At 40.9% G+C, this 27271-nt stretch overlaps 1 protein-coding gene across 1 annotated transcript; it reads right to left on the bottom strand.

Annotated features, from left to right (window-relative positions):
• Window positions 1-121: 121 nt before the first annotated feature.
• On the bottom strand, window positions 122-27271 carry LOC5521586 (liprin-alpha-1-like). The gene is made up of 31 exons (XM_032366689.2): window positions 26705-27271; window positions 25994-26104; window positions 21206-21307; window positions 19339-19503; window positions 17007-17081; window positions 16465-16590; window positions 16086-16184; window positions 15530-15655; window positions 15152-15298; window positions 14565-14699; window positions 14083-14166; window positions 13611-13742; window positions 13481-13543; window positions 13141-13203; window positions 12926-12984; window positions 12455-12739; window positions 10451-10550; window positions 10171-10239; window positions 9898-10088; window positions 8340-8667; window positions 7471-7542; window positions 7245-7373; window positions 5779-5856; window positions 5465-5562; window positions 4947-5001; window positions 4688-4730; window positions 4296-4471; window positions 3780-3851; window positions 3196-3400; window positions 2624-2698; window positions 122-2212 (listed from the first exon to the last, which is right to left on the bottom strand). Exons 1-30 carry the CDS (start codon window positions 26936-26938, stop codon window positions 2664-2666), a joined length of 3657 nt encoding a protein of 1218 aa, XP_032222580.2. The 5' UTR covers window positions 26939-27271; the 3' UTR covers window positions 122-2212; window positions 2624-2663.

Genomic DNA, 27271 nt, shown 5'->3' with positions numbered 1-27271 from the left:
GGCTTTTGCGAGCGGTTTGATCATTGCGCCTATTGGTCGCGTGGCGTGCGTTGGGGGGAGGGGCTCCCGATGAAAGGGGAAAGCTAGAGTTTCACTAGTGCTCCAAGTAGCAAAACGTAACCAGCATAAAAAATTCTTTATTTTCAGCCTTCAACAAGCATTTCGGTAACACGAGTCCTAATTCAGTACAACATCCGAGTCTAGCGATTATCAAAAACGACCTCTTCTCTGATTTAAAGGTGTCATGAAAATTTTCTGCTAGCAGAGATCTCGAAAGCGCTGAGAAACATGAGAGACAAGACGACATCTAGAATTCTGCTAGAAAGGAATGCTAGAAGTGGTCTATGTACAAAGAGTAGCACGGGAGTGGCGTAAAGTTAAATAACAGACGACAGAGTTCACATGTTCCAGGCATTTTATGTGAACAAGTACTGTCAATCCATCAATAATTGCAACAAGAGGTTATACGTAATTGCCATCGAAGCTCTAATGCTATACACGAATTCCTTCAAAGACAAAAAAAATACTTTGGAAAAATATGTTTTTGTTGAATTTCGAAATGTTCCCCAATTAGCATAGTTTACGACTTTCAGTATTTTGTTTAGCACATTCGAATGACAAATAAGTTCGAGAAAAAACCTTTAGTTACTATCAGGGGTCAAAGTATTATCCTTAAACACATGGACATCACTAGTTAAGACACAAGTACGAGCTGGTACAAGTAGTTATACAAAAGGTGATAGACGTGAAAATGACTTTGATTTTTTAAGCGATATGAAGCGATATACAAAACCATAAATAGTAAAGCTAATGGTTTCTGTATTTATAACAACTATCTGACAAGAGGTTCCCAAAACAGGAATACAACTTACTACAATCACAGATTGATGTTAAACACAGACACCGTTGTGAAATATATGTTTAAGTATAATAAACCGTATTTATATGATTCATATATTTATAAATTTGCTGTATATAAGCAATTCCTTTAAATTCTAATTTGACCTATTTTGATTCATTCCGGAGTTTCCATGTTAGCTACATAAATCTGCCAGCAGATACCCAATATTCGTTCTTTTAAAGGGTGAATTTCCAAGAAATAAAATGTAACATTTGCGTGCAATAAGATTGCGGGCTCACTTGACAGAACATTCGAGGGCCTGGGACATACCGCACGCAACCGAGGCAACGGTTAGCACACCACAGAATATCAAACAGGTCCTGGCATTGGCTTCCTCGTGCCCAGGGTCTTCTGGGTAATTTTCGACTTGCCTCAGCGAACAGACTTGATTACTATCCACGCGAAAAAAATAAACTTGAAAATTCTCCCCTATACGGGCTTGGAACAAATCTGAGTTTTAAGGAGAATCATTAAGAGAGCAAGCTCCAACGATTTCTGCCTCAAACCCCATGTGTACATTCAGTGTCTGAGGCCTGACAAACGTCATTCAGTAGAAAGGTATAGACTAATAAGAGACTAGACTGAGGACTGTCAGAAAGTATCCTCACCTATTTGTAAGCTGCACGGTACAGATTGTAATATTGCACAGTGAAGAAGCTATCAACGATCTGGCCGAAGCGGACGCAATCGCACGTGATTGCCACTTGAAAAGACGAATACGTACGTACTCGCTAACATACAAGCAAGAATCGAAAGCACGGGGGCCTAAACGACGTAAGAACGCCTTCCTCGTTCCCAGTTTCTTCTTAGTACCTCTATCATAACACAATTATGTACACATAAGAACCTGGGAACGAGCTTACGGACAACTGTTTATTGAAGGCTATAGAATCATGGAAAAGAGATCTCTTAAATGTCGCGCCGTGACAACTAGATCGTTGGTAAGGAAATCTATAAAATGACATGGAGAGTGAATCCAGCTGAATCGTTAGAATATCGGGGAATCTTAGCACGTAAAAACCCGATCGTTTTGGCGAGATCTACGAAATAGAATGGTGGAAATATTTTCTGTATAAACATATGAAATAATGGAAATCCTAGAAATTTTCTTAGAAATGTTATAGCGATTAACAACTCAAATGGAGATGCGGCCGTTGCATATATAGCATTTCTAAATGCTTTGGTTAGCTTGGCGGGTGTTTCTCCGCATTTTATCTACTTTGTATGAAAAATAAATCTGTATTTATAATTTCTATGTATGTGGCATAGATAATACCCCCAATGGAAATTTGATCCTTCTCATTCATTCACCTGCAAAATAATAAAATACAAAAAGATACATCACTGGACAAAGAAATGGTGACTACACACAGAACCAAAGCAGGAATACACCATTTTCCGAGAAAAATTTACTTTCACAGAAAAAAATATGATCATGACCGGGACAGTGTGGCCAAAATGGTGAGCCTTATAACTAGTGTGAATAGATTGTTATCACGTTTCTTAAGGCAAGTGACTCGGTTCTCAAACTGGCTACTTCTTTGAGATCATGACTGGGGCATGTGCCTATATTCGCTTTATTATTGGCAACGGTCCTGAGATCACGACTGAGTCTCTATTTGCCTCGTACTGGCTACGGATCCCTGGACTATTAAGCAACTATGGCACAGTCGGGTTTAAAAATAACAAAAGAAAGGTGACGTGTTTGCGACTATCATTTACCTTTTGTAGAGACAATTTGTGATTTCTGTATGTTTACGTACTAGGACTGCCTCCCTTGAACGGAAGAGCCACCCTCTGCAACGGAATACAAACAAACATTACAGTAAGACCTACATCAAGACCCCAGTGCGATGACGATGAGGGTACGAACCCGGGGAAACTCTCTCCACATCCCCCCCCCCCCCCCCCCCCCCTCCACGGAAATTAGGTCCAATTTTGCACGGGCACGGGCCTGAACGGTCGTGCGGCCTCTGTACGCTAGGGACTATGAATCCCACGACTCCTCAAACAAGGACGTTAAGCTGGAGCTGCCGTCTCTAAACATACTTTATTAACGAGTAAACTTAAATCTGTGGAGCAGCCCGTATGTTTATTGTCGAGTAAAGTCAGTCGAATGTGACGCGCAATTGATCAAGTCTCGCGACGTTAATCCATTTAATAATCATCTGGTATTTTGAGGGTATTTCGTGACTAGTTCTTCTCCATCTTTCTTATTGTCAATTCTGGGACAAATATACGTGTGATATATTGAACCCCCTCTATTTGCCTCGAATGGGCCCATCGCCGCTTACCTATTGTTTTAGCGTCATTTCTCTTGAATGAACCTCTATGCGAGAGCTTAGGCGAGGAGCTAGTGCTGCACTGACTCAGAGAGGACTCTGAGCCCGAGGAATGGCGGCGAGCTGGGTCTTTCTCCTTCGATTGCTTGCCCTTCTCTTTGGCTTTGAACATCTTACGCCATGACTTAGATCTCTTTAGTTCACTACCATCGGCAAGCTGAAGTGAAACAAAAAAAAAAACACAAACACGAGTCGGTTTATCTGGCTGTTTATAAATAATCTACAGCGAAAGGAAATAAAGTTAACAGACCTTAAATGCGTTTACTATGTCAGCAAATTTCAGAAGGCGGGGTCGGTGATCCAACAGTATAATACTGTTGGATTACACCGTTATTATACCGTGTGAACACAAATTACACCAGATTTCCGATCCTGATCATAAGGCACAAGGGACTTACAAGGGACTAAGTCTTAAACTACTTAATCGTGTGAACACCCTCTCGTGTTTGCGCCGCACTTTGATCTAAGTGTCGCATTAAGTCTCGTGAAACTCAAGAAGCGACACTGCGTTTATAAAAGAGGGATGTCATACTGACCTCTCCAGATATCACCCGATCCGTGCCGCTGGCCAACAGACAGGCGAAAACTTTTTCTAAGACTTGACGAATCTGTTAAGGCAAAAAGTTAAATCTTCAAATATGTAATGGCTACCGTGAATAGTTTGTAGCGACTACTAGCGAAAACGAACATGAAAACAAGGAAACTTAGAAATTCTAGCCACTAACATCTTAGAGTACCCCTGCATATATCCTTGCTGAAGATATTCAAGGCGTTATGCTATATCGTTGTTTTTTGGCTTCAGGTGGTTTGATACAATTATGTATCCCAGCTGAAGATATCCAAGGTGTTAGGTCATATCTGTGTATTGGGATGTATTTGGTATGTATAGCTATAGGCGTATCTATGGCTGGAGGAGGATCCATTTGGTGTACCTGTATGTATTCCAGCCAAAGGTATCTAAGGAGTATGTCGTACCTGTGTGTCATGAATGGAGATCCATTTGGTGTACCTGTATGTATTCCAGCCAAAGGTATCTAAGGAGTATGTCATACCTGTGTGTTTTGGCTTGGGATCTGTAGCGCGTATGCTAGCGCATTGTGGTCGAAGCTCTCGTCCAGTGCGATGAGCGCTCCATGTATGCCTGTTTGTCGGAGGTTGTCCGCGTACTCTTCTAGCCCGGCGTGCTTCATCCACTTAATGAGTCGTGCGTTACTCCACACAAGAACGTCTGGAGCACAAAACCGTGCGATGTTAGTAAAAGCTTCAGTGGGACCAAATCAGTCTTACAAGATTGCATTTTTTGTTGTATCCATATCAGTTAAAACAAAGATGAGTATGCCACATATTCGATAATGCCATTGTCGGGCAAGAGGGAATGAGGGGCAAGAGGAAAAATATAAAAGAAAGAAGAGAGAAACATATGGACGCTTAAGGTGAGTTGTACCTTTTTGTTCATCTTTAGAGTATTGCTGCCTCTTCTCGAGAAGCTGTGAGAAAAACACACAGTTCTAGAGTCTAGATAGGAACACAACGAGGGGATATGCCATCATAAATAGCACACAGAGCAAGCGTGGGGACACCACGGCATGCAAACTTACCTTTTTATTGTAGTTTAATAAACTTAAGCATTAGGGAAACAAAGAGGGGATATGTCATCATACAAAGGACACAGAGCAAGAGGACAACATGGCATGCAAACTGACCTTTTTATCGTAGTTTAATAAACTTAAGCATTTTACGCCGCACTGTATACTATGTCTGAGAAAAAAAATTCTGGTATAAATTATCTGTAAGACACAGACTACCGCTACGATTAATTATTGAAGGTTCTGTAAGGATATCGAACAATTGATGAACAACAAGAACACCCTTTACTACTTTACTAGTGCTTTAAAGAGCCTAAGTCAGCCGCACAATATTTCTTCCATTGTTTCGTCTTCCATTGTTTTACCTTCCATTGTTTTCATACAACAATGGAAGACAAATAATTGGATGAAATTTCGATGTAGCTATATGAACACGATTTGTTTCTACCTCATTTGCCAAATATCAAAAATATCGCAAAAGCTTCTACAAATCAGCCAATGTAAAAGGAGCTTTCCTGGTATCCACAGCTTAATTAGTATTTAACTAGGAAGTCTAGGTTAACTAAAACTTAACACTTTAGAAATGTTAAGATGTTAAAAGACACACATATAATAAGAATGTAGGAGAAACTTACCTATGGAAGCTATCTACAACTTTCAAATATTTCTGGTATTCCTTTTTGCTGATATGATCCAGCATTCGAGCATCTACGAGACACTCTTCAAATATACTCTAGTACAGAGAAAAACTTAGATTAGAATTTGCCAAACACAATAACATCGGAGATGTTTCATTGATATCAGCACGAAAACTTCCGAATACCCAAGAAGATAACAAGATAAGACTACTGGTATAGATAGAATTCCAAGAGACTTTAGTTTAATATCGATATATTACCGACTAACAAGTCTCCATTTGGTATCATAACGAGATAAGACTAGAGTTTACCTTGTACTGGGGCAAACCAAGCATTGGTAGCCACTTGTTAGCGACCCATTCGTGGTTCATCTCACCATAAACAAGAGACTGCGATAACAAAGGACAAACTTAGTAAAGCCATTATTTATGGGACCTTATACTGTCTACAGATCCTCCATAAACATGGTCACACCCATCAGAATGGACTTAACCCCAACAAACCAATACACCTATGTATAACGGCTTACGTTTCTGCCGGTATGTGATAATAATTGAGTGATAACCGTAGGTACATAAGAGTCTTACGTTTTTGTTGGTTTGTGGTGACGATGGTGTGGTTAGCGTCATGTCCAACACAAATACATAGGAGTCTTACGTTTCTGTAGGTGTGTGGTGACGATGGTGTGGTTAGTGTCGTGTCCAACACAAATACATAAGAGTCTTACGTTTCTGTAGGTGTGTGGTGACGATGGTGTGGTTAGCGTCGTGTCCAACACAAATACATAAGAGTCTTACGTTTCTGTTGGTTTGTGGTGACGATGGTGTGGTTAGCGTCGTGTACAACACAAGGTACATAAGAGTCACGTTTCTGTTGGTTTGTGGTGACGATGGTGTGGTTAGCGTCGTGTACAACACTAAGTAGATAAGAGTCTTACGTTCTGTTGGTTTGTGGTGACGATGGTGTGGTTAGCGTCGTGTCCAACACAAATACATAAGAGTCTTACGTTTCTGTTGGTTTGTGGTGACGATGGTGTGGTTAGCGTCGTGTACAACACAAAGTACATAAGAGTCTTACGTTTCTGTTGGTGTGTGGTGACGATGGTGTGATTAGCGTTATGTACAGCACAAAGTACATAAGAGTCTTACGTTTCTGTTGGTTTGTGGTGACGATGGTGTGGTTAGCGTCGTGTACAACACTAAGTAGATAAGAGTCTTACGTTCTGTTGGTTTGTGGTGACGATGGTGTGGTTAGCGTCGTGTACAACACAAGGTACATAAGAGTCTTACGTTTCTGTTGGTGTGTGGTGACGATGGTGTGGTTAACGTCGTGTACAACACTAAGTAGATAAGAGTCTTACGTTCTGTTGGTTTGTGGTGACGATGGTGTGGTTAGCGTCGTGTCCAACACAAATACATAAGAGTCTTACGTTTCTGTTGGTTTGTGGTGACGATGGTGTGGTTAGCGTCGTGTACAACACAAAGTACATAAGAGTCTTACGTTTCTGTTGGTGTTTGGTGACGATGGTGTGGTAAGCGTCGTGTACAACACAAAGTAGATAAGAGTCTTACGTTCTGTTGGTGTGTGGTGACGATGGTGTGATTAGCGTTATGTACAGCACAAGGTACATAAGAGTCTTACGTTTCTGTTGGTGTGTGGTGACGATGGTGTGGTAAGCGTCGTGTACAACACAAAGTACATAAGAGTCTTACGTTTCTGTTGGTGTGTGGTGACGATGGAGTGGTTAGCGTCGTGTACAGGTACATAAGAGTCTTACGTTTCTGTTGGTGTGTGGTGACGATGGTGTGGTTAGCGTCACGATCTCGTGTATCGCAAGTCTCAACTTGAGTCTGTGCAGCGGGTTGGAGATACCAATCTCGTGTTGGATCTCCGTATCCGACAGCGCCTGGAACGGAAAAATACAAAATGCATCAGAACTACCAAAGAAATAAACACCAGAGGTCAGGATTATTATTAGTTAGTCCACAGTAGGAAGAACTCACCGACATAATGGCACCACTCTTCACGTTGGCCTGACATGCTGCGACGTACCAGGCCGGCATTCCCACCCACAACTGAAGGATAAAACAAAGTCAAGCCAGCATTCTACCCACAACTGAAGGATAAAACACAAAGTGAAGCCAGCATTCCCACCCACAACTGAAGTATAAAACAAAGTCAAGCCAGCATTCCCACCCACAACTGAAGGATAAAACACAAAGTCAAGCCAGCATTCCACCCACAACTGAAGTATAAAACAAAGTCAAGCCAGCTTTCCCACCCACAACTCAAGTATAAAACAAAGTCAAGCCAGCATTCCCACCCACAACTCAAGTATAAAACAAAGTCAAGCCAGCATTCCCACCCACAACTGAAGTATAAAACAAAGTCAAGCCAGCATCCCCACTCACAACTGAAGGATAAAAACCAAAGTTTACCTCTGGTTCAAGCATAAGTTATTCTATTACAGCTAGACGAGGTGTACCAAATAGGATTGAAAGCCGGCACATGAGTTAAGCCCGGGATAAAAATTCAAGGCAGAAATAGCACTTTATTTTTATTTGAAGATCTTTGTGCACTTTTGACTTTGCTGTATTTGACTACCTCCACTAGGCGCCACGCCCGGCTCTACGCGGACACCTTTACGGGTCCCGCGCGGTGGCCGCTAAATAGAGCTACCACTGTTTTATGTCGTTAAACTCTCAAGGTAGACGAAAAACAATTTGAGAAACGGGAGTTCGAGTTTTCCGAGGAGAAATGGTTTGAGTTAGTGTCTTGGAACTCGCAGTAAGTCCGAGTAAGCGGGGAGGCCAAGTTATCAGGGTTGCACCGTACTCTTTGCAAACCTCGTTACGTTTGGGTGTTGACTTACCTCTAGCCAAGCCACCACGGTAGGCGCGTTCCAGAGCGCAAAGGGCGTGCCGGCAGAGAGAGCCTCTGACAGCAGTTGAGACTTCTTCTTCACACCTCTGTCCATCTCTCGCTGGCCAGACGTAGACGAGTCTATGGATGCCGTATCTCCATCCTGTGGCTTGCCATCTTTAGTTTTGCCTTTTTCTTTCTTACCACTAAAGATTCGACCGATGGATCCCTTTAGACCTTTCTTTTTGGACGTGGAGGAGGTTGTTTTGGAAAGGGATTCTGCGCTGCTGGTTGTGCTTGTACTGGCGGCACTGGGTAGTGAGTCGTTTGAGTTGTCCCTGACACAAAAGAAGGTCGCAAAATTCAATTATTTGAGTAAACAATTCTTATCACTTGTGACTGTAGCTCTACTAGCTACTCAAAAACGGAAAAATCCAAGCGCTTCTGTGACAGCAGTTTTGACCTCAATCAGTAAAAGCAACATACAGCTATTTCAATAAACGTTGTCTAAGAGCGCTCTGCCGCACGCGCCCATACCGCGAGGTAATATGGGTAATATATGTTGTAACAGGTTTTCAGTAAATATGCCGCAGTCTTATAGTGAAGACCTTCGCTGGCGAGTTATCTGGATGGCACAGTTTGTTGCATTATCTATCGAAGACACTGCGGCATTTCTTTCTATGTGCCGCGTACATAGGTATCTGCAAAAATAGGGACGAAAATAGGGACGACAACGGCAACGCGAAAGACGACGGCAGAAAACAATTGAGAATTCAAAGAGGCAGGCGTGAAATATACTTTGAAATGGGTCCTGTCTGATACATTTTAGCCGTTTTTCTTCAAACGACAACGTGAAAACTCCAAGTTTCATGGTGTAGCGAGGACGGTAACGTGTGCGCTGAAAACTAGACTATCCTTGTTCGCTATGCTAGAAATAAGATTTTAGGTTTTACTATAGTTTTTTGGGGGAATACATAAACGAGTGAATTTTATCTAAACTAGTTTAAAATTGAGCGCAAAGTATGAAAGCTTTTTGGGTTCTCCCTGCAGTCGGTCGCCGTCGTCGTTGCTATTTCGTTCAGGCACTTTGCCAACAGGTTTTCTTTAACTTTTCTGTAACTACGAAGTCTCCGTTTGACACCTCTTATGGGATAGGTGCCAAACCTGCTCTTGTTTCCTTGTTTAAGGACGCGCAGATATATATTTATAATTATCAGACTGTACTGCCATTCAGATAGCGTTCAACGAAGTTCGTGTCGGCGTTGAAGGATGACAGAGCTTAAAACAGCATATATTACCCATACTACCTCGCGGTATGGCAGAGCGCTCTTGGACAACGTTTATTGAAATAGCTGTAAACGCCCTTTTCGAGAGCCCCCCCTCTCCAGAACAAGTGGATGGGGTGGCAAGAGAGGGCGGTCTCACCTTTACTTGGTGATGCCATTGCTGGTTGGAAAAATCTGTTTTTATTTCTTCGAGGTAATAAAAAGGATATATGCATCCGGGGGCTTATTGAAGCTTTTACATGGTTTGGGTGGGGTTGCATAGTGAGGGGAGGGGGGTCTCACCTTTGCTTAGCGATGCCATTGTTGGTTGGAGCGGTGAGAGTATCGGGCGTTGGCGTGAGCGACTCTGGTACGGGGCTAGCAATACTCGTTTTTGGACTCTCGGTCGAGTCGGACGCTAAAGAGCTGGGTGTCGGAGGGGTCGGACTCTCGTCATTTAAGTTATTCAGAGAGCCCTCCTTACTAGACTTCACCTGAACGATCAGAAGGAAAGCGGTGAGGATGACATAATGCGTAGAGATTGCAAGCGCGTTGTTTGGTCGCAAGGTGCCTTACCCATATGGGCGTGGTGTCCATCGGATCAAGCGGCGGAAATGGAAAGGACGTTGAGTTGGCGAGGTACTCCTGCAAAGGAAAACGGAACTAATCAGTTATCAGAGCTCGGGGCTAGTCTATTGTTTGTGTTATGTAACGATTATAAGATGGTCTCTTTGAATACAAGGCTGTTGTGTTGCGTGACATGGTAAGGGATGTGTTGCGTTACCTCGGTAGTCGAGCGTTGATGGAGTGTAGTCTAACACAACGCTTGACTCTTCGGAAAAGTGTGTTGCGTTACCTCAGTAGCCGAGAGTCGATGGAGCGCAGATTTAGACGTAGAAGTCTGTTCCAGTTCTTCAGTTTTCTCCTCAGTACTTTTATGTTCCTCTTGTAGGTAACTGCCACAAAACAGAGCAGTTTTACTTCAAAGGTTTATAATTCATTCATTAAATAAGGCAGTGTATACCATGGTACGGGAAATTGTTGATCGGACACCACTCCACAACACGACTCCACAACAAGCCCATCGTAGATAGCACATCACCGCACCGTCACAACACGAGTCCACAACAAGCCCATCGTAGATAGCACATCACCGCACCGTCACAACACGAGTCCACAACAAGCCCATCGTGGATAGCACATCACCGTACCGTCACAACACGAGTCCACAACAAGCCCATCGTAGATAGCACATCACCGTACCGTCACAACACGAGTCCACAACAAGCCCATCGTAGATAGCACATCACCGTACCGTCACAACACGAGTCCACAACAAGCCCATCGTAGATAGCACATCACCGTACCGTCACAACACGAGTCCACAACAAGCCCATCGTAGATAGCACATCACCGTACCGTCACAACACGACTCCACAACGAGCCCATCGTAGATAGCACATCACCGTATGGTCACAACACGACTCCACAACAAGCCCATCGTAGATAGCACATCACCGTACCGTCACAACACGAGTCCACAACAAGCCCATCGTAGATAGCACATAAACCGTACCGTCACAATACGACTCCACAACAAGCCCATCGTAGATAGCACATAAACCGTACCGTCACAACACGAGTCCACAACAAGCCCATCGTAGATAGCACATCACCGTACCGTCACAACACGAGTCCACAACAAGCCCATCGTAGATAGCACATCACCGTACCGTCACAACACGAGTCCACAACAAGCCCATCGTAGATAGCACATCACCGTACCGTCACAACACGAGTCCACAACAAGCCCATCGTAGATAGCACATCACCGTACCGTCACAACACGAGTCCACAACAAGCCCATCGTAGATAGCACATCACCGTACCGTCACAACACGAGTCCACAACAAGCCCATCGTAGATAGCACATCACCGTACCGTCACAATACGACTCCACAACAAGCCCATCGTAAATAGCACATCACCGTACCGTCACAACACGACTCCACAACAAGCCCATCGTAGATAGCACATCACCGCACCGTCACAACACGAGTCCACAACAAGCCCATCGTAGATAGCACATCACCGTACCGTCACAACACGAGTCCACAACAAGCCCATCGTAGATAGCACATCACCGTACCGTCACAACACGACTCCACAACAAGCCCATCGTAGATAGCACATCACCGTACCGTCACAATACGACTCCACAACGAGCCCATCGTAGATAGCACATCACCGTACCGTCACAACACGAGTCCACAACAAGCCCATCGTAGATAGCACATCACCGTACCGTCACAACACGAGTCCACAACAAGCCCATCGTAGATAGCACATCACCGTACCGTCACAATACGACTCCACAACAAGCCCATCGTAGATAGCACATCACCGTACCGTCACAACACGAGTCCACAACAAGCCCATCGTAGATAGCACATCACCGTACCGTCACAATACGACTCCACAACAAGCCCATCGTAGATAGCACATCACCGTACCGTCACAACACGACTCCACAACAAGCCCATCGTAGATAGCACATCACCGTACCGTCACAATACGACTCCACAACGAGCCCATCGTAGATAGCACATCACGTACCGTCACAACACGAGTCCACAACAAGCCCATCGTAGATAGCACATCACCGTACCGTCACAACACGAGTCCACAACAAGCCCATCGTAGATAGCACATCACCGTACCGTCACAATACGACTCCACAACAAGCCCATCGTAGATAGCACATCACCGTACCGTCACAACACGAGTCCACAACAAGCCCATCGTAGATAGCACATCACCGTACCGGCACAACAAGGCGTAAGCTACAAGTAGGACTTACTGCAACTCCATGTTAATAGCATCTATCTGTTGTTGTAAAAGCGACGCGAGCGTCTGGGCGTCACCCGCCACTTCGGTCGAGTCCCCGTCATCTTCGTAAAACTCTCCCTCATCCAGCACGGGTAGGCCCTTGGTGTCGAAGGCCAGCGAGATGTTCTTGAGCACGTTCTCCTGCTCCATCTTTTGCCATTCCTGTTCGTTCAGAGTGAACACCTGACTCGGGTTCTCCCGCACGCACAGACGGCCGCGGTGCTCTCGGAACGGAACGCTTGATGACACTTGGGAGCTGCAAAGAGGATGACTGTCACGTTAATGATCAACCACTTATTTGTTATTGTAATATTTGAGAATACGGTCTACTCAAAAGAAAACAAAGAAAAAGCCTTTTCAACCTAACAAAACCAGTTTAGGGTTGATGTTTCCACCATCTTAGGTCTGCAACATGGACGACTTATTCACTTATATTGCGTACCTGTCTTCGCCCACAGATCTATACTCTCTTTCCTCCAGCTCTCTGCTTTTGGACATTCCCTGGCATAACACAACATGAGATATAGATTTATAATTAAACGAGCGCAAAAAGAGGAATAATTTCTACGGGAACAACGTTAGCAACATGATAAATAATTTCTATGAATGCTTGTTCTTAAAACAAATGTGGATGGAGAAGTTGGTCTCATATCATACTTGTTTGTGAATCAGAAGTTCATACTCGTCTTTTATTCTTGTTAACTCTCGCGCAAGCACTTCCTGTTAACGAGGAAACAGAAAATATCACAATAAGGAAAAATAAAGTAATGGCTAAAAGAAATTAATCTCTCGAGGCAGAAGGGAAAAGTCGATTGCCGTAGATGAGGGATACAGGAGGCAATCTGGGAAAGCCGGAGGCGGGCGGGACCCGATTCTCGACATAAACTTAACATTAAGGCTCAGTACAGTGTGCAGTGGGAGATCCATGCAGCCTGAAAACTGTTTAGACGTTGGGTATGGATCTTTTCTGGGATTGCGCATCAGAATTTCAAATTACCTTTTCCTTTTGGAGGTCATCCACTTGCAACTTCATGCTTTCTAATTCTTGAGTAACGGCGGTCTGCAGGAAAAAAAAAAACCAGCATGAGCTTGAGGATAAGCTACTAAGCCACAGGAAGACCAAGTACCTTTTCTTCTAATGCGTTCATCCTTTCTTTAAGATGAGCCTGCAGGCGCTCATTAGACTCGGTCAGCAGCTTGTCTATCGTCGTCGACAATCTGGTGTTGTGGTCCTCATTCATTTTCTCTCGTTCTCTCGCCTTAGAAAATGAATAAACAATGCTTGGTCAGGTAAGGTTATCTTGAGTCTGGAGACGCGAAAGGAACACTTTGCATCGCTCTAACCTAAATCTCTCGTATTTTTTTAAAGATTGAGCTTGGTAAACAAAACATAAACCTTGGTTTTAAGATGATCAAATAGAAATTCGGAAAGTTAAGGACGTCATGTTAACGAATGTTAACGTAAACAAAAAGTGTCCTTTTGTTCTGAGATTTTTATTTTGTAATTTTACTCATATCAACACAAAAACAAAGAGAACCCGACTGCGTGAGAGGTGGCAGTCGGTCCAAAGGCAAAGTTTGTCTTATAGAGTAACTCACCCTTTTTAGTTCGGACTGGAGATCCTCAAGTTGTGTTTTCAGTTTAGTCACCTGTTCCTCTGCTGTGCCTTGCTTCTCTGCGGCCTGAAAGGGAAATAAATCTTAACTTAATTTCTTCATTTTTTCAAATTAATTTACTCAAGTGTAGGAGAAGGCTAGATCTTCTCTATAAACATAAAATAATTTTAGTCAGTTGAAGTGCTTGTTTGTTAGTGTTTTTTTTGTTTGTCGTTGTTTTGTTGTTGTTTTTTCACATTCTACAGGCTTTAACCAGGATTATACCACGGGTTGGTGTTGGCCCCTAGGTGCCCCCCCTAGCTGACATCGTTCTTCAATTTTCTTTGAGTGGAGCGGTGGTTCTCAAGTCCACTGGAACCCCCCTTGGCAGGGGACCCGCCTTATTGAACCCCCCTTGGCAGGGGACCCGCCTTATTGAACCCCCCTTGGCTAGGGACCCGCCTTATTAAACGGACGTGACGCACCTCGTTGAGCGCAGCCATGCGCACAGCGAGCTCCTCCTCGATCTTGGGCAGCGCCTCAGCTTTGCGCAGCAGCTGGTTCAGGTTCTGCTCAGAGAGCTCGAGCTTCTCTTGGAGATCTCTCACCTTTTCTTCACACTGTGAGGACAAGCAGAGCAAAGTCACCGCACCATTAACATTGGCTTATCAGCCACAGGTTTAATGAGCATTCTTTCTTCTTAGGGGAATTTCTTTGCTGCGATCTAAAGTCTCGTACAGGCATTGCCGGTATTGTTGAGATAAAATAAAGCTTTGCCGTCATTTCCTTTGTCTTGTTATCAACCGAGCAAGAATGTTGACGTTACCTGAGCTATTTGTACGTGGCTTAAAGCCTGATGATGCAAACAACGTAACATCGTTCGACATTGTTGCAGAATGCTATGCCGATGTTCGAGTTTGCAAACAGTCCACAACATTTTTTTAAGTCAACACAGCATCACTGCCCAACCTAACAATGCCTATGTTAATTTTCAACAAGTTTGGGGTTGTTTGCAAGTCACTTGACGTCCCATACAGTAGCACACCAAAGTCTATTTCGTTATATACAATACCTGAATGAGCTCGGTCTCTTTTGTGGCAAGCTCGGTTTCCAGTCGTTCGTTGTCGTCGTTTAATCCCGTCACTTCATGTTGCATCCGAACGTAGCGTTTTTCTAGTGTCGCGATGCGATCTTCCATGTCGGATTTTTGCGCCGCCGCCTGGGGACACAAGTAATCACATAAATTATTTAGTTGTATATAGTATAATTACAGGAGTTTCTTTTATTTTTTAACAATAGCTTTACTTTTTAACAATAGCGTAGAAGCTCTAAAGTATTATCATGAGGTAAAGTCAAGAGCATGTCTAACAAACAAATCTTAACCATATTATTGGTGTTCTTGTTTTAAAATGTAAATTAGTATTCTCGGAAACCGTGGTGACAAGCTCACCTCGTCCAGATCTCGTTCCAGTCTCTGGACTTGACTTGTCAGTCGCTCGGACTGCTTGTTTGAGAGTCGTAATTCCTCTTCTAGAGATGTCACTTTTTCCTTCAAATCCTTGGATTCTTTTGTAATCTGCAAAATAAATGAATTTAATAGGAGTCAAATATCGCCGTTTGTGATCGAAATGCAGTAGTATTTTAGTGAGATCGCGACAGAAGTAGTTGGAGTTTCTGCATATGACTGATTTGGGGTGCGAGTTTGGAATGGAAGGTCTCTTTAGCCGTCATTTTGTCATCCTAGCAAAATACCAAGAGTGCGAAAGCATCCATTTCCATCTGCTGACTTGGGAAAGTTATTGAGATATTTGCGATCGGAATTAATAAATGGCGTAAAGAACATTGATGGCAATATCGAAGTGTCTTCAAACAATTCGTCTTCCAATTTAGAATAAAAACAACTAACTAATAAGGTGTGGTGGACGAGGGCTATTTAACCTCAAGCGGGGTAATCTCAAAATAGCAGAAAAAAATCAAGAAATGCGAACGTTTTACTTGTCACTTACTCTTTCTAATTCTTTGGATTTCTTATCTAATAAGAACTGCATCTCTTCTAGCTGTTCTTCGTGTTCTTCTATACACGCCATGACGGGACCATTGGACATCTAGATAAAGACAAAGACTTCAAGTCAATAAAATAGCACAATAAAAAGAAATACTAGTAATGTTATATTATTTAAATACTATATATTCGCTTTCCGCGCGTTCAGGATTTACAGACTTTTACTGTGTGGTTTACTGGCAAAGAGCGGCAATTTCTATGCAGCAATTTATTTCTCGAAATTGATTATATGATGTTTAACGTGACATTGGAAATGCTTTTTAGGTGGATAACCTTATCAAAATCAGCTGTACTGGTGGTGATCTAATGGTGGTGTTACTTACGGTTGCACCCTGGCTTCCATCCCCGTTGGGTAAGCTGACCTCTTGGCTCGGAGAGCCATCTTCTTGTCTCCCTCTCCGTAGGTTTCGTAACCTGATGTCTTCATTTTCTTGTTCCAGCTGTTTAATCTGACGTCGAGATATACAGAAATTAGGCTGGCATAAGGATTCCACATTGAAACAAAATTTACTTACTATTCTTTTGTCTTTTTATCATTGCCAATTCTTCGGAATTCTCGAGAATTGTTTTACTGTGAATTTTGTTTGGGAAAAATAGGTGTAATCGAACTACATGAGTTTTCCCTGGCGTGAAACATTCTTAGATTTCCTCACTTTCCCGTACTGGAAAAAAGTGAATGGCATTTTCCAGGCTCACCAGCATTGGTAGGAGCTCTGTCAACAATTACCCTGCTCCTAGAAGTGCAGCGATTAACGCCCTTCTAAGCAAGAATGTACAAGATTGTGATGTGAAGGACTGCCCCTTAATATGGGCGGGGTTATGGCCCCAAATGCGAGTACGGTCCAAATACATCCAGAAAACCCACCTTATCACGTGCTTCGTCTAGGTCGCCTTCTAAAGAGTTCCCTCTTTCGACAGCTTGCCTTAACCTCTCCCGCACCTGTGGAACATAGGCCATAAATGCACCGCATCCGCACCATTTACCCGTGACTTTCGATTAGGCGGACTCGGTATAGCAGTCGCTTTTCAAGCAGTTTTTACGTTTAAAAAAACCGGGCCGGGATAGTCTTGATGTACGTGCGGGCAGACAGCGAGTCGGGGTATGGTTTGAGCTTGACAGAGCAAAAAAATGTCAAGTTTTCCCAAAATATGGCCTGGTTAACTTCGGTAAGCTTGAATTTTTGCATAGAGGTTCCTTATGTTATGTAAATCAACATATCAAAACGTGTTCTTTTCTAATGGATTCGTCTTCAAGATATATGGCTTGAAGTGCAATTTTCAAATGGTCAAGGTATGAATTCTCCTCGTTTTTAGGGAGAAGTTGGGCGCTGATAAGAAATTAAGCCAACTTTGCTCGCTATTATCTAAATTTCTTAAAAGATTGAAATTAAGCTTTTGGTCAGAGGAACTCCTTGTATGCGGAATCTTGAGCTTATATATTGAGAATTGGAAAATTTCATGCCATTTTTTTAGCTCTGTCTTTGAGCTTATGAAGGCTAATCCCTAGTTTATTAAGGCAAATCCCTAGTGTATGAAGGCAAATCCCTAGTGTATGAAGGCAAATCCCTAGTGTATGAAGGCAAATCCCTAGTGTATGAAGGCTAATCCCTAGTGTATGAAGGCAAATCCCTAGTGTATGAAGGCAAATCCCTAGTGTATGAAGGCAAATCCCTAGTGTATGAAGGCAAATCCCTAGTGTATGAAGGCAAATCCCTAGTGTATGAAGGCAAATCCCTAGTGTACGAAGGCAAATCCCTAGTGTACGAAGGCAAATCCCTAGTGTATGAAGGCTAATCCCGAGTGTATGAAGGCTAATCCTAGTGTATGAAGGCTAATCCCGAGTGTATGAAGGCTAATCCTAGTGTATGAAGGCTAATCTCTAGTGTATGAAGGCTAATCTCTAGTGTATGAAGGCAAATCCCTAGTGTATGAAGGCAAATCTCTAGTGTATGAAGGCAAATCCCTAGTGTATGAAGGCTAATCCCTAGTGTATGAAGGCAAATCCCTAGTTTATGAAGGCAAATCCCTAGTGTATGAAGGCAAATCCCTAGTGTATGAAGGCAAATCCCTAGTGTATGAAGGCTAATCCCTAGTGTATGAAGGCAAATCCCTAGTGTATGAAGGCAAATCCCTAGTTTATGAAGGCAAATCCCTAGTTTATGAAGGCAAATCCCTAGTGTATGAAGGCAAATCCCTAGTGTATGAAGGCTAATCCCTAGTGTATGAAGGGAAATCCCTAGTTTATGAAGGCAAATCCCTAGTTTATGAAGGCAAATCCCTAGTGTATGAAGGCAAATCCCTAGTGTATGAAGGCAAATCCCTAGTGTATGAAGGCAAATCCCTAGTGTATGAAGGCTAATCCCTAGTGTGTGAAGGCTAATCCCTAGTATATGAAGGCTAATCCCTAGTGTATGAAGGCAAATCCCTAGTGTATGAAGGCTAATCCCTAATGTATGAAGGCAAATCCCTAGTGTATGAAGGCAAATCCCTAGTGTATGAAGGCAAATCCCTAGTTTATGAAGGCAAATCCCTAGTGTATGAAGGCAAATCCCTAGTGTATGAAGGCTAATCCCTAGTGTATGAAGGCTAATCCCTAGTATATGAAGGCTAATCCCTAGTGTATGAAGGCTAATCCCTAGTTTATGAAGGCTAATCCCTAGTTTATGAAGGCTAATCCCTAGTGTATTTTACCGAAGGTGCCTATACCTTGTGCAGTAAAGGCAATTATTATCAAGAGGCAAAATTTAGAACAGTTTAGAATACGCAGACTTAGGATGGATCAGTGGTTTGGGTAGGGGGGGGGAGGGGATTGGATTACTGGGAAAGCTTTTTTTTCTTCTTTTACATGGGGGATCAAGGTGAAAAATTCTAGGATAAAAAATCACAGAAAAAAAAACATGATGCAGTACTAAAAGAAATAGGGGAACAGCCCTGAGAAGAGAAGATTCCACCTTTGTGCCAGGGGGAGGGGGCCGTCATAGGTATTGCATGTAGTTTGCAGTCATGGAAGCTCTATTAAAATCTCTGGTAAATCTCTAGGAATCTCTAGTAAAACACCTTCAAAAACTTCTGTAAGATTGCTAAATAGCTGTAAATAGCTACAGTACATAGGAGATAGCTTCAGCATGTTTGGCAATATTTTAACTTGCTTGATTAGTACCCTGATGGAATCAATGAGAAGGAAGATGGAGTTTTACCTTTTCGTCCAGTGCTTTATGGTGCTCGAATAGTGACTTGAGAGCCTTCAGAACCTCCACTTCAGATGAGACACCACCAGCCACAGCAGCTTGTCGCTTGACGACGGTCATTCTGAGGGAGCGCTCATGGCGAGCCACTAGACACTCCAGGTGCTCCAGCAGAAGCTGAAACGGGATCATAAAACATTTAATAAATCAGTTATCACCAGAATTGTAATAGCATTTGGAAAAGCATATATCTGTGAGCAGTGCAATTTTGAAATGGTTTACAACTTCAGTTGGCCACAAGGTTATTAGCCAATTGGCTATTAAGTGCTTCCTCTTTAAATAAAGTCTTTCTAGTTATCAGCCATGAAGTAATTGCAAACAAACAGACAAACAAATGAATATAAATTTCAGAATATCAAATATTTAACCCAGCCTGGGGTCTAGAGGCGGAAAGTTTGTTTTTCCCACTCCCTCTAAGTAAAAAAGCAGAAAGCAGAGCCTCTGGTTTCCAGGGTATGAAAGCTCATGATAAGTTATCGACCTTTACATAGGGCCGAATGCAAGATGTTACATGAAAGGGTCTCAAATCTCTTTGACTTGAGCAATGAACTGTGGTGGGATTCTCAGATTATAGAGGGATTGATGACAGCTTTGCTGAAAGATTTCTCTTGTGATTAAGAAGAGAGATACAGATAGTTAATTGACAATAGAAGAGAGATACAGATAGTTAATTGACAATAAGATAAAATAAACTACAATTGACATTATTGAAATCGAATGGATTTTTTTTGTCTATTTTTTTTTTTTTTAATTTCAGGAATCTGGTAATGTACTGTTCTCTACTTATTTATGTAAGGCTTATGGAAACTAAAACTTTTCAATAAGAAACCCACTAGACTGGAACTAGGTTGATTATTTTGCTATCTCAAGACGACCTTTGCCATGCAAGTCTAGCCTTTATCACGTTTTGGGTAAAACATAGTTTATGATATTGCAACAATTTACTGGATAATTTTATTCAACAACTCTCTCTTTAGTTAAGGCTGGGTTTTAACTGATTAATATTAGGTATAGATTACCTTTAATAAACTCTCTACCTCAACCAAAAGCATTCAGAATCAATGAGCTTCCTGCACAAGTTCAAATCATACTTTATACATTTTAGCTTAACAGTCCATTGTAAATTTCTCCTGTTTCTGATGAACAGAGACTTTAGTTTCCAGTATACTATTAGCAAAAACAGGTGAGGTATACATAAGAATGTATATAAGTATAAAAAGCTCAAATAGTCGTGCTCGTGAACCAGAAGAATGAATACACAAAAAAACTGGAATTCGACTCTGCCCAATTTTCTGCCCTGAAAAAGTCTTATTAAGAACAAAAAATTGGCAAAGTCAAATTCGATAATTGCTCCAGCAGAATCTGATTATGTGGGGTAAGGTATTGAGAGCCAAGGTCATCCAAACCACTTCCTGTTCACTACTTGAACTGTCAAGTACCAGCTCTCATGATACCCCAGGAAGGGGGATTTGTTACACTCCAGGAATTATTTATTAATTTTAGAGTATAAAATTACTTGATGGGATGTCCTGCTTGAGTTTTCAAATCACTACTGTATTGTAACAGATGGGGTATTAAAATAAAATCCAGCCAAAGGGGCTGGAGTCAAACAGTTTCTTATTCATTTGAAGGCATAAAAATGGTAAGCATACTAGAACACTTTAAAAAAAGGGTAAGCATATTTCATGTAAGGAATATGTGAGCTTAATTCTTTATCTTGCAAAATTATTACAATCACCTTGAATAGATATACCATTGGGTCAAGGACACAGGTTGATTATGTAGCAGGTGACTCTTATTTGTTATGCATACAACTTACCCTTGTGTTGCACCTCTCAGCTTTCAACTCAATAATCTCTTCGTCTTTTTCTAGTAGCTGTTCACGGGCTTGGTGGAGTTCTTTTAACATAGAGGCAAAGTCCTACAAAAAGGAGAAAAAATGCAAGGAGTGAGTTAACATTTCTGGATATAGGAAGAATACAAAAAGGATACAGTGGCAGATCCAAGGACTTCATGAATCAGAAAGGTTGTAGGAGGGGGAAAGGAGATTGAGATGGATAAAAGTGACTATCAGGGCGGATAAAAAGACATAGCACATATGCAATGGATTTTAGTATATGGTCATGTTGGGTCTGTTTGTTATACGCACAAATCAAACCGTGCTGAATGCATTGAATGATATTCAAAGGGTTGATTTTTATTTAACAGGCAATTAACACTTGCTTTGTTCTACAAATATAGCACAGGAAATTAGGTCCGTTTAGCCAGGTCATTTGACTTTATTTAATGTGTGCTGTCAGGGTACTTGCTCATTAGATAAACATTTTGATCAAAACCATTCTATTTTTGGGGGAAATACAGTACTTGATGTCGATCTGTCATATAAGATGTTAAATTTCTTAGAACCTCCAACAGGATACTGAACACCGTGAGCACCGAGTATGTTTGACACATTTCACTGTATTTTCATTTTTAACTTGTGAATGATTGCAAAGCATATGAGTTTTTGGAGAGACTTCTGTGTCACTCGATTGTCGAATGGGTGGATGGTCAGATCGATCATCCATAAACTGTTTGTGGTCTTTCTTTGCTTTAGACAAGCAATCCTTAGATTATATATACTGTATATACTTCCAGTGTTCAACTTGCGGGTAAAGCCTAGTACTATAAAAGGGCTATGTCATCGCCCTGTGACCATTACGATCATTCTTTAGTATGACCGTAAAGTATATATAAGCGTGTTTCTTCAGAAAAGTCTTCCATGTAGGTTGAGCATGCAGATGTGCCTTCTACGGTTCATTCCAATTCAAGCTGTTAGTTTGCAAACAAAACAAGTGAAATTCTAGCAAAGCATTTAATTCTATTTGTTTTAGTACTTGCCGATTCGCGTCTCTTGGTTTTCGTGTTGTTTGTTTGAATTTGTGCCCAAAAAGCAATTAGCCAAAACTGTGACTTTTAAGTCCGAGAAAAAAAGAGAAAAGCCTCTGTTGCAGGGTTGTTTGCAGGGTAATAAAAAAGCCTTTGTTAGAAGGACAAAATAGAAGAGGATGGATTTACACAAATTAATTTTTCACAATTCTTCCCAATCAGCTAAACTAAATATCAAACAAAACTTGCACAAACACATGGGCTTGTTTTTCCTTATTCATTGAATAACGATTATGCGCCTTTCTAGAATGCTAACATGCATAAAACCCATTGTATGACAGTGGCATGAGCAATTATTGTGGGTATTTTATTTTGTTTCCGGAAAAAATATGCTATAATTTGACATGCTAGCAAAAACTTTTCAAACGGTACAATACCAATAGTATTAAAACTAATTTTAGTTACTCGGCAAAGGCCAGCGGTGAGGACACTTGTCCCGACGGGAGCAACCTGGGTTCGATTTCCACTAATAGCGCTATTTTTTTCTGTTTTTTTTTTTAATTGTTTATAATAATAATAATTAATTAATTATACTTAACTATACTTTTATTATACTTTTATTAATTATAAAAGGTATAAGGACATTTCTATGTACTCTCAGCATCTTGGATGTGTTCATGCTTTGTTCAGTATCCTGTATATCTTTTATGCACACACAAAAATAACTAGAAAAATAAATTTACATTCCTGAGTTGGCTCACAGAGCCTTTTATTAGTTCTATATATTGTATTTGTTATTTGGGCCAAAGTTATTATTTGAAGGCCGATGATATAACATTAGCTAGGAAATAACATATTACTGAAGACTAATTTCTATAATTATTTTAGCTTTAATACTATTTTTGCTCTCTGAGCAATAAAAATATAAGGTAATTCAATATTAATGAGATGAAAACAATTTCCTCCTTGGTCACATTACTGTGGTTTGGACACTTTTTTAGCTTTATTAAAGAAAAATAATAATCAAAATTATTAAAACATCTTCTAATCTCATTGCTAAACTAAAACTGCCAAATTAAACATACATCTTTGTTTTTAACACATCTTTTGGAGAAACGAGTCTACTGATAAGGTTTTATCTTAATTAACCAAAATTGTATGGCTACATGTCAAAGATAACTTTTAAAATCTTTGGGTTTTTTTTTTTTCATTTGCATTTCATTTCCTGAAAAAACTACCTTGCAACCACCTGTGAAATTCTTAGAGAGACAGCATTAGTTTCAATTGGACTTGGAAAAAAATGTGGAAAATGAACCTTTAGGGTAATTCTGGAAAACAAGTTGTCTAAATGTGTCTATTAAAACATTAGTCTTAATATCCAGAGTCAGCAGTTTTATGATTATAACAAGTAAAATGTCTTTTGAATCAGTTACAAGCTATCAAAGCCTTCTTGATATGTAATTGAAAATAGTAGCATATAGATCTCTATAGCCTCTTTTTTCTGTGAGATATTATAATAACCTTAGTCTGCAAAAGCAGACTGTTATGTCTGTAGATAACTAGAAATAAATATGGGCAATTATAATACTGTACTCAGATCAACCAAACAATCTGAGACAAGAGAATGAGGTAAGAGACAGATATAAATTCCAAGTAGTCGGAAATTTGCGATTGCTTTTGCAAATCTCTCACAGAGGAGGTTAGCAGGTAATAAGAGCTTTAAGCTTAGCAGGTTTATCCGGTGAAAATCATGACAATATAACACTTCATGAGAATTTTGTTTGGCAGGATAAAAACACATTGGATCTGACTATAAGAAGGGAAGGGGGGGGGGGCAAAAATAAATAATGATAATACAAGATGAGAAAGCACTATCAGCTATCATTCATTGGGGGAGATGTCAACTATTCCACTGGACAAAAATTTACTAAAAAAACACTATTCCCAAAGGAATGCAAAATAAATCTAAACAGTGCCTAGCAGACTTAAAGGTGAACCATGAATAAGTGATTGATGCACTTGAATGCTGTGCAAACTAAAGTATTTTAGGCATTGAATAGAAGTCACTGTTAGCTAACAGGATAGCCTTCATTTGGGCTGAATTGTTTACAATTGATAAGTGTTGTACACACTCCACCGATCATCAAAGGATATAGAGTGTTAATTACAATCGAATATCATTATGCAAGCATTTTATGAACACTAAATGATGAGTATAACACATTTGGAATCCCTAGGTGCTTCAAAGTACTGTATTTAGTGGTTTCTGGAGCTGTATGTGCTAGAATCCAATGGTATTATAGCTGTCTTCCAATAAAAAAATTAGGTTTAGGTTAAATAAAGGTGTAAAAATATCAGACAATGTAAAATAAACATAAAATATTAAAAGCTTTATCAGAACAGTGACAACATAGAATATGAGAGGCTGAAAAAAAGAATCTCTTTGCTATGGTGCCTTATTGGTAACCACAAATTTGTCAGGGTTTTATTAAATTTCCCTGTGTTAAAAAATACATAAATCATCTGTGCATTGAAAGAATTGGATGATGCATATGGACAACATGTAATTAAGCGTAACATTAGCTGCGAACAAGTATATAACATTTCATGATATACAAATACGAATGATAATTGGTCTGGCTACCTCTGTTTATAATTCAGCATTTTACATATTAAAGTAACCTGTTACAATGTACAACTACAAGAATACCTGGCAATTACTACAAGTAGTACTGTAGTTGTTAACTAACATCAGGCAATCCAAGGCCTTTGTTACACAAATAAAGTAAACATTCCAAAGAAGTCGTCCAATCGAAAAGCTATTACCTTGACAGGAACAAGAGTACATTATCCTTGTAAGATAAATGTTTCGAGTAAAAACTAACAAGTTTACAAGCACAGGAACATACGTAAACCACCGTTGATTAGTACGGAAATTGAGTTAAGCGATTTGCAATTCCAGCACTGAGATTTTATAATGGCCGAAAACACAAGACAACCCATAGGAGTAGCAAATGCTGATAAGAAATTGCAAAACCATAAATTTAAGAGCCAAAAATGGTATTTATAATTGGAACGATGCAGAGCAATATTATTTAGCCGTGCATGACTGATAGAACATCTCGTTAAGAATGAATCATTTGGAAGTACCGATATTATTTATACAGCCAAATCACGACATGTCAAATAGCACTGGAAGAAGCCTAATAGCCCTCACGCGTTGCGTTTTATTTTTCTAGGTAGTACACATTGAAAATTTGTATAGTGTATTGTGCATTAGACTTCAAAAAGATTTGGAATGCGACTGTTCGGGAGATAGCGGATCCGGCGTAACATATGACACTCGCGCAGATAATACTCTCAAATTCCGATGAATAGCCGGTCATCTATGATCGCAGGGTTCATAGATTATAACTTTACCGCCGTATCTCGGTCAAAATGCTCTAACTAATATCTCGAGACCGACAGAGTAAATTATGTGTGTTAATTCAGTTTTAAAGGTCGCCAAATTCTCTATATTGTTTATAAACACTGGTTCGCCAAATAGGTCGGGAGGAGTTAGGATTTAAAATTTTAATATCGTAACAGCAGCTGCATGCTCTGACTGGAGGAATGTGATCACTAGAAATCGCTCTAAAATACTGATAGATTCATGGTTTATCCAGAAAGTGGAAAAATGTCTCTGCGCGCGAAACATTCGGGATGGAACCTCGCGCAAACGCGCCCCCACATTTCTCACCTCGGCTAAAACTCGTACTCGGTTTTTGCCTTTATCTGTTTTCATGTTACCACTAGAGTCCGTATTCATTCCATCCAAGCCGGAAAGCCTTTCTATCAACTGTTCGTCCCCCTGAAAATTAAAGAATCACAGATTAGAACTAGGAACGCAGTTATACTAAGAAGTTCCAAACAGCGATATTTAGGAAGTAGTTTGAATGAAATCACACGGACATGATATAAACGCAATTGCAAATATTTCCTACGGTTTGGTAAAGAAATTATGGGGATATGCAAAATTCTTATGCTATATTTCCCATAATAAGTAATTTAATCTGACGATTTAAAGTGCATAACATAGATATAGCTCGCGAAGACTTCGTTGGAATGTGGACGTATAGCCCTCACATGCTTTAAAATATCCACAACTCCGGAATCTCATTCGAACACGCGTCGCATAATAAATACAGTTCACGTACATCTGTTGGCATAATATTACCCAAAAATAGCCCCAAATTACCTATGACCAGAGGAATGGATTCTTGAAGATTTCAGTAAAAAATTCAAGGGCAGAAACACCGTTAGGAACTTCAAGACCTTTGCAAATATGGCGTGCTAGATTTGCTAAGTCTATGAATGACAAATAGCTCTTAGCGCAACACTTGTATAAATTCCCCTCAAACTAGACTTCAACTGGCAAAAATAATAACACAGGCAGTAATCTTAGCTTTACCTGAGCAAGGACGGATTCTAAATGAGCCATTAATCTGTCTTTTTCTTTTTGGGAATCGTTCAACTTCGAACGGGTCAAAGCCAAAGAGTCTTGTGTCTCTCGCAATGTCTCCATGAGTTTGTCCCGTTCGTCCAACATATTAACCATTAGTTGTTCGAAATTCGTTTCCTCATTTTGTCCGAATTGAATCTCTGGAGGGTCCTCGGATATGGTCGGCATAATATCGCACATCATCTTGGCGATTCGCTAAAACACCGAAGCCCACAAGGAACCAGATATAATAGTCCAACTTCTACGGGTTTTTACATGGCTTTTACGGCGATACCGTCATGTCAACCAGAGCCGTTCAACGAGCTAAAATCCTCGTTTCGAGGTTGACAATCGCATCTTTAGGAGCTACATAGGTGCTTAATTCCTCCTACAAGGTGTTGAAGTCCATTTGGGGTTTGACGCTAGTTCCGAGGGGATTTTTTGCGGCCTTATTTTTGACCTGTGGTTCCCAAATGAACAAGATACAATATGAGTTCCTCTGATCTCAGTGCGGCCGGCAACGAGTCCCATAATGCA

The sequence above is a fragment of the Nematostella vectensis genome, chromosome 6 (genome assembly GCF_932526225.1).
Source record: "Nematostella vectensis chromosome 6, jaNemVect1.1, whole genome shotgun sequence".
NCBI classification, from domain to species: Eukaryota; Metazoa; Cnidaria; class Anthozoa; order Actiniaria; family Edwardsiidae; genus Nematostella; species Nematostella vectensis.
The sequence above is the reverse complement of the archived record's forward strand: the minus strand, read 5'-3'. Positions and strand labels throughout refer to the sequence as shown.

Coding starts and splice junctions, on each gene's coding strand:
- LOC5521586 (XM_032366689.2), bottom strand. CDS start 26,938: ATGATGTGCGATATTATGCCGACCATATCCGAGGACCCTCCAGAGATT. Junction 8,668..9,897: donor AATGGCATCGCTAAGCAAAG/GTGAGACCCCCC, acceptor CTTTTGTGTCAG/GGACAACTCAAACGACTCAC. Junction 4,731..4,946: donor TATTAAACTACGATAAAAAG/GTCAGTTTGCAT, acceptor TTTTTCTCACAG/CTTCTCGAGAAGAGGCAGCA.